This window comes from Pungitius pungitius, chromosome 19 (assembly GCF_949316345.1).
Source record: "Pungitius pungitius chromosome 19, fPunPun2.1, whole genome shotgun sequence".
Classification (NCBI taxonomy): Eukaryota; Metazoa; Chordata; class Actinopteri; order Perciformes; family Gasterosteidae; genus Pungitius; species Pungitius pungitius.
Genome location: NC_084918.1, coordinates 8,862,794 through 8,874,865, shown reverse-complemented (window position 1 = coordinate 8,874,865; position 12,072 = coordinate 8,862,794). Strand labels below are relative to the sequence as shown.

The window sequence follows — 12,072 nt, the reverse complement described above, 5'->3', positions numbered from 1 at the left end:
GCCGTCTCCTGATTGGCCCGCGGGATACACACCGAGCCACGCCGGCTCGGAGACCAACACAAAAAGTCGTATTCATTTATTGGAGATGACGTGAACAGATAACCAGAGACAGAGAAAGATTGAAAGGACTTTATGTCTGCAACAGTGTAGCAAGAGGAGAGACGCTGGGACAGAGCTCTGAAAAGACAAACAGACACGCACACATCAACACAACAGATGCTGGGCGACACACATAGACACATATGCATGGACACATTATAACAAGTGCCTACACAAAGGGATGTAAGCGTTTCACAAACACAGGCACAGTGCAGAAAGGAACAATGACACACACACACACACACACACACACACATGCACATCCACATCCACCCACCATAATCCTCTGATACCATTCTTTGGGTTGTCAAATAACAGAAAATAAGATAAATTCTTCAATCTGGAGCACAATGCCCCGTCAATTCAATTCAATCAAACAGGCTGGTTAGTGGATTTGTGATTGCAACGCAACAACCCACACTGTGACAAACCACAACGTGACAACACGCGTGCATACTGCATGACATGACGCGCACTTCTCTGTGGCCTTTCATCAGCGTGAAGAGGTGAAGTGATTGGAGCAACACTCGGCATGCAGACTAAAAATTATAACAGTGGGGGAAATAGATAGAGAAATAGGGTGAAAGTAAAGACACACACACACACACACACACACACACACAGGTAAATAGAGTGCTATAGAGAGGCAAACCACTCCCCTAATGAGGACCTTTGTGGACAATTACAGATATACTTGTTTTATTAGCCTGCACTAATTTGTGATGTGATGGGAGTCTTCAGTCGACATTGGCAAGAGTGGAAACGGAAATGGAGTCCATCTCTGGCTCTGAACGGAGCTTCGCAGTGGCTGCCGGCTCCTTTTGGAGTTTTGGATGTCAGATTGTTAGGAAATGCTTTAAATATCACAACCAAAATGGTTCATTTGAAATCTGGCGAGCCCTCGGTAACCTGATGCCTTTCAAGTGTTGGTGTAAATGTGGCTCAAATTGTTCCAACGAAATTTTTTGCACACTCCTTTGTTCGGGGAATGTCAAGTGAGCGTGTCCCCCCCCAGGAAGGCTGTTTCATATTCTCGTATCAACACACCCACACAAACACACACGCACTTTTAATCTGCCCTCGGTCGACCACATTCCAAAAAGATTGACCTCTGAGCAGCTGATTTTAAGTGCCTCAGGACACAATGCCTTGCTTAAGCCACTAATTCTTCAGAGGTCGAGTGAGAGGAGGGCTTCATTTATGGAACACAGTGCAAAACACCCAAAGAGATCTTCCTTTTAATATATCCTTTTAAAATGTGTATTCTTCTTAAAAACACTGTTTGAAAACGGGCATTGTTATGCCCATGAAGTCACTGCTCCCGGGCCAATAAATGACCCCAGTGAAACCACAACTTGTTTTTTCGTTCACACCAGTTAAAATACATAATGAGGGTATATTTGAGCTGTGTTTAGCCGATTAGCAGCCCAGCCGGCTATTTTCTCTCCACTTCCAGTCGTTATGCTAAGTTCACATTTTATTTGTTTCATGCTAAGAAATGGTTAAGACTTTAAATCATACAAGAGAAAAACGTTTACCTGCAACTGTCGCCTTTGAATTTCACCCACCATGATCGCGAGGCACTTGGTGAAGTCGGTTAGATCCTGGTCAGCGGTTTCTATCAGGCTGCAGCCCTACGCACAAAGAAAAATGAAAACACACAGACACATTCGGGCAACACAACATAATCAGATGGATGTACACATTCCCAGATAGCAAAACAAAAAGCCATGCAGAGATAAGGCACAGGGGATAACAAAGCACGAAAAAACACAACGAGATAGAGAGAAGTATAAATCAGTGTTTAAGTCTTGTCTGGCTGTGTCACTGAATAATGTAGAGGTTCCAGTCAGTGGCCCCACAACTACACCATCCAGGTAAACAACCAGTCTGGGGTTGCCTATGTCTCCTTTTCGCGCACGCACGCGCAAGCACGCGCAAGCACACACACGCACACGCACACACACAAACTTGTTCGCTGTGCTCTGTTTGATCCCATCCATCCTCACTCCCTCCACCCCTTGTTTCCCCCCCTCCCTTTGGGGATGCTTTTCTGTTTTTCTCCCTTGCATTTATGCAGAATTATTCGTTTCCGACAAATCTCTGAAGGAAACGCATCAAACTTTCCCATTGATCTGCTGCTTAAGTATTAACACAAAAGTTGGTTTACTGTCAGGGGAAAAAAGAAAGGTATTGCTCTTTATCTTTCTAAGGCAACCCGTGTGATATTTGTGAGATGACTAATATATGACCGCTACAGAAACTGGAAAATAGTGAGAGGAAAATGGAAGGTGTTCACTTGTTTTGTTGTGTGCGAGTATGAGGTGTGATGGTGTGTGTGTGTGTGTACACGTGTGTGGGTGCACAGTGACCAGCATTTCAAACTCTACACAGTGTGGAAAACCACACAGACATTTTATTTCCTCAAATGTTCTGGTTTGACATTTTTCTTGTCATGAATTACATAGAATCCACTTAATAGAAGAATTAGCATTTTAGCTTCAGGACCTTGGAGGTTGAGTCTAGATTTGCCTACATTTCGCGCAGCTTAGGGTGCACGCAGGGAGCAAAGGAAATAATGCAGTTTAGAAAGACTTCAGATCTAGATAATCTACATCTATTTCTTATGTTAAAATGTGTTAAGTGTTTCAAAAGCACATCAATCTAGGAGCGATTTAACCCTCTCAGATATTTTGATCAAAGCACAGCATCTTCACGAGAAGTAAGCAAAGACAACTGAGTTATCAGATATTATTTTTCCTCTAATTTCTACAAAGGCAGCCCTGTTGGGACCACTCCTCTGATGGGTATTTTCAGGAGTAAGTGAGTACGTCTAACGTCTAATATGTGTGGTTGAAGTAGTTACAATCACATCCTTCATCTTTAGTTAGAGATGCTTAAATTATCTAGAGAGCCACGAAAGGTGTTCAGGCTGTTAGCCGAGAGGCTCAAAGCGCCTGCGTCCCGCTGAGTCGGCAGCCAGTGAATTGTACTTGTAAAATATGACCACAGGGGCGGTAGTTTTTGATGACGGGGTCTCCATGCACCGTGAGGCCACTGAGTCAACCTGCTCATTTACACCCACTCTGATCGTTCAGTCTGCATGTTCTTGTGCGTGCAGGTGGAACTCCTGAAGAGTCTTCAGTATACGGGCCATTAAAGCCCAGTCATCTCTGAGTAGTCACTTTTCCACTTGATGTCAACCCTGTGTCTCTCTCTCTCACACACACACACACACACACACACACACACACACACACACACACACACACACACACACACACACACACACACACACACACACACACACACACACACACACACACACACACACACACACACACACACACACACACACACACACACACACGATATGATGAGGGTTTAGATCCAGTCAAAGTTCAAAGGGTCATTTGGGAGAGAACATGTGCCTGGATTCAGGGTCAAGGTCATTTGCCTTGCACCATTAAAAATACTCACACAAAGACACCTCTGATAACAGAGCAGCGTATGTAAGACTGAGAATGGACCCTCTTTTCTATTACTTCACAATGCGCAGCTATGCTGATCCACCAGCAGCTACTTGTTTTGCTATTGTGAACTTTCGGGCAGCATAATGATTTTTTTGTTCATGTTTGTGTGTGTGTGTGTGTAGGTTTGTTCATTTGTGTGTGCATACCACTATTTGTACACTTGTAGTTGTGTGTGTGCAAGTTGTGTTTAACTCACCTTGTCTCCATAGAACGCTTTGACCTCGGCAGTAATGGAATCAAAATCCCCACTGATATAGTCTGGGAGAAAGCTGAATGTCAGGATAGAAAGAGAGCGTGAGTGACAGAGGGAGAGGGTTACGATTGCAAGGAGGACAGAGAGTGTAAGGTGGAGATAGACGAGAGGGGGGGAGAGAGGACATCGGGGCATGTGTCAGCTCTTTGATCTGTGCAGCGAGGGAGCGCCGCCGCCGCCGGGGGAAGACGAAGAGACATGGAGACTGACAGGGTGATTCTCTGTGGCAGTGAGCGTGGCCCTGTCTCTCACTCTCACACTCACACACACACACAATAAACAGCATGATGTACCTGGTGTTCGTCCGATATTGGCCTGTTCCATTACACTGACTGACTTCATTCTCCAGTAGAGCTGAGGATCGGTTTGATTACCAATGGTCATAGAGCCATTTGTGTGCTCAATCAATGCAGTATACTGGGAGGGTAAATGGTGAAATAAGGAAATACAAATTGTCCATGTGTCATGTGTGTATCTATTCCTGTGGACCACTGACATTGACGCTATACAAGCCAATATCCCAGAGTCACTAAGTCCTTTTATACGAAAGAAAGTGGAATGAGGTAAAAGAGTTCAAAAGCTTAATTTATGTCTCCATAGATCTTCTGTCTATCCTGTTGAAAGATGCTGATCATGGCAGTTTACACACCCAGATCACCCATGATTATGCACCATTAACCCTCTATATCACTTATCAGCGCATGTTTGACACATTTTGAATCATTAGAAAATAAATTGATAAAGCTGCTGGGTTTAAAAACTGTTGCTTGCTTATGTAAGGTCACTATGGTCGTTTCTTTGTACAACAGATTATGATGAGATGACAAAGAAAATGAAAAGGCAATTTATTGGCTTGAAAGTAAATTCACCCAGCCCCACTTGCCCTTGGTTTATGACTCATGTGACCCAGAAAAGCCTCTCAGAAAACAGGCACAATGAACCCAAAATGAATCATACAGAATATCAGGGTTCCAAACCCCTTAAAACTGACATTTTTTGTGAATACATGCAAGTAAAAACTAAACCGGGCAGGAGGTTTGGGAATATACATACACACGTCCATTCTAAATACAAATATCACACCATTTTAATCGTCCTCATACGACTTTGTGCAGGAATTAACAAAGTAAATATCAATGAAAACAACCCAAAATGTTCCAGCCAATTGCTGACTGGAAAATTCCTGTCAGAGAGACAGATAGCTCTCTGTTTGTGTGAGAAGCAGGACCACGAAGAGATGCGGTTACCGCTATCTTGAGGTATTAAAAGGTCTGACATTACGATTTCATGGTTGGTTGGTTAGTGCATTTGTGTGTGTGTGTGTGTGTGTGTGCGCTCTCCCCCGAAAGAGGTGAGAGCAATGTTCTGGTCGGTTGAAGAAAGAGATACAGAAGGATTATCCCCCCTCCACCCCTACTCATTGTTCCTATTTACACCAAAAAGATATAGCAAGACAAACAGAACATCAATTATATATAATCTATCACACACTCACACACATGCACACACGCGCCAAGTCAATCGAGCACAATGTTACTACCTAGGCTGAACAAAAAAAATGGATCCTCGTAAAAACTTTGCAACGGTCAAAACGAACAGATTCACATCTGACGCACATCCACAAATAAGAAAGTACACGGACAGTTCACCCGCGTCATAATGCAGGGCGTCACATCTCCTTCTGAAATAACCTTCATGTGACAGATGGGACGAGACGTTGCACCGGGCCTGATCAAAGCGCCACACACGCACGCACGCACGCACGCACGCACGCACGCACGCACGTGCTCGACTGCAGCAGCTCATGGTAATTGACCAGGCGAGGTTCTAAATTCAGTATTTGTGCCCGCGTGTGTTTGTGCGTTTGTGTGTCTGCGTCTGACAGTCCTCACTTCCACATTAATATTAACTGACACTTTAATTTGGACGGGAAATAGAGCATTTTACCGCCACTTCGTCTGGGTGCCGGGGAGACTGGCCCGGCTGCGTGACCTTTGCCTGCGTTCGCTTGTGCGTTCGTCCATTAGCCCGCTCGCATGTCCCTCTCTCGGCCCGCCGATCGACACATCTCCTCCCCATTTGCTCCTCGGGAATCTTCTTGCCAATCCCGTTTCATTTTCACTCTGCATTGCTTACTTCTGTCCGTAACGGAGGCAATACCCCGTCAATCTAGCCCACTTCATTTAGATTCTCTTGCTCCATCTTCCACTTCCTGTTTTGGTTGCACTCACATTAAGCCTGACCATTCTACCACACAACCATTTAATTAGAACAGTATGTGATGTTTGTATCCTCACATCTTACATCCTCTCCTGAATTCGCAGCACGGTGAACACACTCTTCTCCCCTTCTCTCGTCTTCGGCGGCACTCGAGAGGAGATGCAGCTGTGATTACTCCTCTCATCCCTGCCGCCTCCCAATCAGAGGAGCGCGGCCCGGCGAAGGGGGAGGAGGGATTTTTCTTGGGTGACAAAATGAGCGACCCATAACGAGCCTGAGGCGAGGCCTTGTGACACGTTACGCTCCGTGAAAAAATAGGGGCGATGAAATAAAATGCACGGACACGATCGAACAGATTCTCAAATCAAATCGGGACGAATGACAAGTGATTTCTGATAAGGTGTCATCTCCCAACAGCCCTAATTCTGAAACATTTGAAGACCTCAAATAAGTGTCAGCTGGCTGGCAAACACAAGTTCGTTGGATAAACGTGTTCATTGATGGTTATGTAAATGTGTTTGGAAGCGCCTAAAAGAAACGGCTGGTTGGATGCATGCACCACTGTGAAAACATGATGCCATTTGTGTTTGCACTGACTTGATTGGTTGATAAATTCAAAAGTGAATCAGTGAGACGGCCGAAGGACAGTCAGTAATAACCAAACATAGTTTAACAGAATTACACTTTGGGGAGGGGATTCTAATAAGTCAATGGTTAAGAAATGCGTAGAAACAAAAAGCGTCTTTAGAAAGGTGAGGGCCGGTTCCCAATGCTCATCAGCTCTACTCAGCAGGTGCATTTCTACCAAACCGCAGTAAAGCGGTAACACACAAGGGACCAGGAACCCCACGTGGAGCAGAAAAGCATAATAATATCTGGGCAAATAAACAAAAGAGAAGCAGACACGCTTGGCCCTGAATTGATAAAATTACAATAACAAATAATAATAAAAAGTCAATAATTTAACAAATTACTGTGTATTAAGAATTAAAGCTTTGCAGAAGAGACGCCAGTAACAGAATATACAAGAACTGTGAAGGTGCAACAAATAGCTCTTGATAATAAGTCATACATAATATATCTCAATAACAAAGCAGTGAGACTTGCAGCCTTTTGACTACAGCATATTTGCAGGGAGTGTTTTAAATGTTTGATACATGTGAACCCTTATCAAGTATATTCCAAACAGGCATCCGCCTCAGCTGACTTCGCTGACCCTCACTACTGACCAAATTCAATTTATTATCACACACTCTGTCTGGCGAGTTTGAAGGATAAAAGGTGTGAGATAGGAAATGAGAAAACACAACATGAAAGACAAATAAAGAGAGTGTCTGTCTGAGATATCTCCTATCTCCCCATTAAGTGTCATACAATCTGTTGTCTTGAACTGGACAGCTTCATTTTATGGGCAACAGCATCATCTTCTCAAAACTGAAATGCTTACACAATTCTAATGAGACACTGCTGTGCTCCGCAACCCCCCCGATCACATGCCTAGCCAGCATTATGGTCTCTGCTTGTGGACATTGCCTGCCTGCACCCCCCCCCATGACCCTCTTTCATCCATCTCTTGACTTCTTGCGCTTATTTATTTTATATGAAATATCGTCATTCTTTCCTTTGGTCATAGAACCCCGCTTCAGTACCCAGGAGTCCAAGCACTACCTGGATCTGGATTTTGTAAAGTGGCTTTTTGCTGAGCGGTTACTGGCTGATTGTGATCAGTCTGCCAACCTCATACTAGAGAAGTCTGTAATTAAAAGTGCAGCACATGTATTTTTCCCTGAATGCCAATTATGAATAGTGCTTCGTGTCTGGTGTTAACAGATTAAAAAAAAAACTGATTAGATGGAAAGACAAAGTAAAACCCATTAAATCTAGCGAGACAAAGCATGATTGGATGAGCAACCCTCATTCAGGTATAATAATTGGACTTTGAGCAATTTCACGCAACTATGTCATAGGAAAACCAGCAAACGAAGGACAAAGATTCCTCAGAATTGACTATTTAAACAGATCACATGCGTACGCATCCAACATGTACTGCACGTCATCATCAAACAGGCAGGAAGGAAAAATTATAAGAACTAAAAAACAAGGTGGATGGATTTAAGTTCTGTCTCGATTTTGTACGAACATTTAAATATTCACCAGTTGTGTAATAACTCCGGAAAGGTGACGTTGAATCCTTGACGACAGTCATCGGGAGAGACAGAAAGCCGCGGCCTGAAGTAACCCCCCCACCCCCCTCCTCCTCCTCCTCCTCCTCCTCCTCCTCCTCCTCTCTCCATCCTTAACTGCTTAATGACTACTATTAAGGCCGTTTGGACAGAAAATGACTTGTCTGTTAACATCCACCCACTCTGTCCCTGCGGCAGAGCCGGACGCTGCAAATGCTGACCGCAAACTTTTATCCACCTGGTTCATTTCTCATCCGCATTCACCCACATTTTCCTGGAAATACACAGTCGCAGGTCACGGAAAGGCCATCTCTTTTTCAGGGAGCAGGCGGGGAGGGGGGGTTGCCACCATTTACATTTCAAAGAAAACCTGTAAAAAAAAAAAAGTTGTAACGCTACAAATGTTCAATTTGGGTTTGTCCTCCACAAAGCCAACCTCAGGCACAGTTTCCCTTGCGGGATAAATTAAATGGCTCAATTTTCCTCAACAGATCAGACACAACTTAAATGTCCAGCAGCATAATGGCAGCGCACGTTGACCTGCAGTGAGGTGAGGTAATGTTTTGGGGGGGCTTCAGCATGCTCTGCATGTATCTAACAAACTATCCCGCTTAATGTTTTGAGCCGTGATATCTGTGTTTGGAAAAATAACCAAAAATGTACACTCATGCTCAGAAACGGTGGAAATGCAACATAACACACACGGAGGCACGCGCAGGCACAACGTCTTCATCTTTCTTCTAGCATAACATGTATCTAGCAGGTCGTAGCTTGTGGTAATCTTTAGCTTTCTATTACTCGTCCTGCGTGTCTCTGTTTACAGCCTGGTTACTGCTGTTGTCTGGGCCTCTGCAGGGTTTTCACAGAGCGCTGCTTTGATCGATCACTTGCATCTCCCCTTCTCTGTAGTCCATTACTTGTGGTAATGTGAGGTTAAATACATCCAAACCTGCTGGAGATTGACGTGCTTTCCGTCATCCATAAACATTATCCTTATCCCACCCCCCCCCCCCTTGCCTCTTCATTGCCGGTTCTCTCTCCAGCTCCCCCTCCCTCCCTGCATTGTGTGGAGAGCAACAGGGCTGTGAGGGAGGCCTGCTGACAGCTCCGCTGTGCAGGCTGCTGACAGGGCTCAGGGCTGGAGGGTCAGAGAACGACCACTGCAGTGTAACACGAGCAGACTCGGCTCGGACAAACAAGCTCAAACCCGTGCACTGTGACGGAGAAACATCACCAGTTTTATTTTGAAGAAAAAAGCAATACGTGTACAAAACCCAAATAAGTTTATTAGTGGGGACCTCATCTCCATCAAGTACTTGAAATCACTCTCATTTGGAATGAATTGTAGTTCTAAATTGAACTGTGAGGCATCTTTTCCATCTCGAAGCATCAATTTGTATTAGAGAACAATTGCGGTTGATTGAGCGTTACATATTGTAATATATAGTAATTTGTCCTCAGTGCATTGTGTAATTCCAAAAGTCTACCTCCTCTTGTTTATGATTTGGATTGGCTGACATCTGTCCTCCAAGCTAATGGTTAGGATTTACAACGAATCCGAAAACGTACAACACGACATCCACAACATGTTTGACTCCGCAAATATAATAAAAATACTTTTCCCAAATCCTCAGACCAAAACAAATGTACCGATCTGCTCTATATCCTTCAGCTTTGAACTCAAGAAGTCATAAGTCCGCCCTCTGGAAAGGTGTGAATGGGCTTAAACGAAGTCCCTGTGCAAATATGTCATCACCTTCGATGTGTCTGACTTAAACCGGCTGTCACCGCGGTACAACTTTATCGGCATGAGCGTAAGGAGACCACACACACACACACACACACACACAACGTCGCATTCATAACCCGTGCTCAGACTCGGCGTGTTAACGTGAAAGCCTCAACACTTAAGGGACACAACGAAGCCCCGATCGATCTACCTCCCAACAGCAGTCTTCCATTAGCACACACAAGTACTCTATGTTTTGTGTGTGTAATATACAGAAAAAACACACACACACACACAACAATATTGGAAGAAAAGGTGTGCGCTCTTGATTTGTTCCCCTTTTATCCCAAAACGTGACCCATCAGTGCAGAGGAGGACGTAAAAAAGAAGAAAACGTTAACCCGTGTAAATGTGAACCTTGGCGCACTCACCTGTCTCTATCTCCAGCGGTGCTGCTGTAAAGGTGATTGGCAGCTCCATCGGCACACGCCCTCAAGAGTGCTGCAGAGAGACAGACAGACAGATATTTAAGCCCACGCAACTAAAGGCAATCTGCTTTATCTGAATATCAAACCTCACACTGGAGACACATTTTTGCACAAGTGACCCAGTTCATACAAGTTCCACAATAGACCACAGTCTCCACGGGTGTGGGCTTGTGGTGGGTGTTTTTTTCCCCTGTGCTTTGGGATGTTTCCACAGTCTAAGTGCACTAATCCAGTCTCACTGGATGCATCAAACTACATATAGCAGGGGTGTCAAACTCATTTCAGGTTTGAGCCAGATACTGCCCAATACAATCTGAGCAATACATCACAATTGAGCACTAAAGCTCACGGCGTGAACGGAGCGAAAGATGAATGTTCTTCTGACGCAAGAGCGCTGAACACACAATAAATTTATAGAAAGAGGAAAATTTAACAATAGTCGATTTAAACATCCAATACCAGTAATATCGGGGCTTTTGTTGAACAAAAACCTTGGTATTACATCAATCACTGCAAGGCCACGTTAGTTTTTGAAAGAAAACAGAATAAATGACATGCAGCACAGACAGCTACATTGAATTTGACCCTGTAAAAGGCTGAGTAAGTGGAAGAGCACTTATCTTTTTTTTTATTTTAGAAACATTCAAATGAGGTGGTTATTTGATGTTCTTAAAATGGTATTCAAGTTGCACTAAATTAGATGCAAACTATTTGCAAATGTATGCTCTTTCAAGGCCGCTGTTCCATTCAAAATGAACAGGCAGCCTATTTTTTAAGGGTTTGGGGCTCTTGTGTTACACACGGGGGAAACACTTCAAAGTGGCGGCAGTCCTTTTCTACAACGGGAGCCTGCAGCGGAGAGGCGACGGGCCACTGGTGTACAAGCGATTTCTGTCTCATCTGCCTTCTTTCCTCAAAACGTGTCCATTGTGCACTTGTCCTAGTGCGTGTCATTTGTTTGTTTTACAACATAATAAACAATTATACGTGAGCAGTGCCAGCAAGAACACATTCCTGGAAGTTTACCTTGCATTTGGAAAGCATATTTATTTTCATATTAAGATTTTTTTTTCTACAGCAATAACTGTCCAGCGCTTGGACTGCCTTGGAGAAAGCAAGCCTTAGTCGAGGGGCACATGTTGCTCAATGCAAATCCACTTCGAGGCACCCTGCGACCTCCTTTTGCTCCTTCCCGTCCCGTACCTTTTTTAATTCTTGTATTTATCGAGGCGACATGTGTGTCAAGATGAAACCAAATGTGTACCGCGGGATAAACATGACACAAACCCATCGACGATATAATGTCACCTCCTGCGCAGCTCCGCTCGGAAAACGGGTTCATGCACATGAGACATGAATGTACAAAGCATGCCGAGGTATCCTGTTTATCCACGAGCCCACACAGACGACACAAACACTTAGGTAGACGCGATTAGCAGAGATAAAAGGAATTTCGAAAGAAGGGGGAGGGGGGGGGGGGGGAGATAATCTAACTTTCCTTGTCTGGAGTGCTAAAAAAGTGTAAAAATGCAGACAAATCTGCGATGATGTAAATAAGACACTCAAG

General features: G+C 44.2%; 1 protein-coding gene across 4 annotated transcripts in view; it reads right to left on the bottom strand.

Moving 5' to 3' along the window:
- tpk1 (thiamin pyrophosphokinase 1) overlaps positions 1-12,072 on the bottom strand; it is a 49,061-nt gene that overhangs the window by 24,470 nt on the left and 12,519 nt on the right. For all 4 annotated transcript variants that reach the window (XM_037455447.2, XM_037455448.2, XM_037455451.2 and 1 more), the window contains 3 exons: positions 10,449-10,518; positions 3,829-3,901; positions 1,638-1,733 (listed from right to left, as the gene is read on the bottom strand). In XM_037455447.2, the coding sequence (XP_037311344.1) occupies positions 1,638-1,733; positions 3,829-3,901; positions 10,449-10,518 (239 nt within the window). The remainder of the gene's footprint in view (positions 1-1,637; positions 1,734-3,828; positions 3,902-10,448; positions 10,519-12,072) is intronic.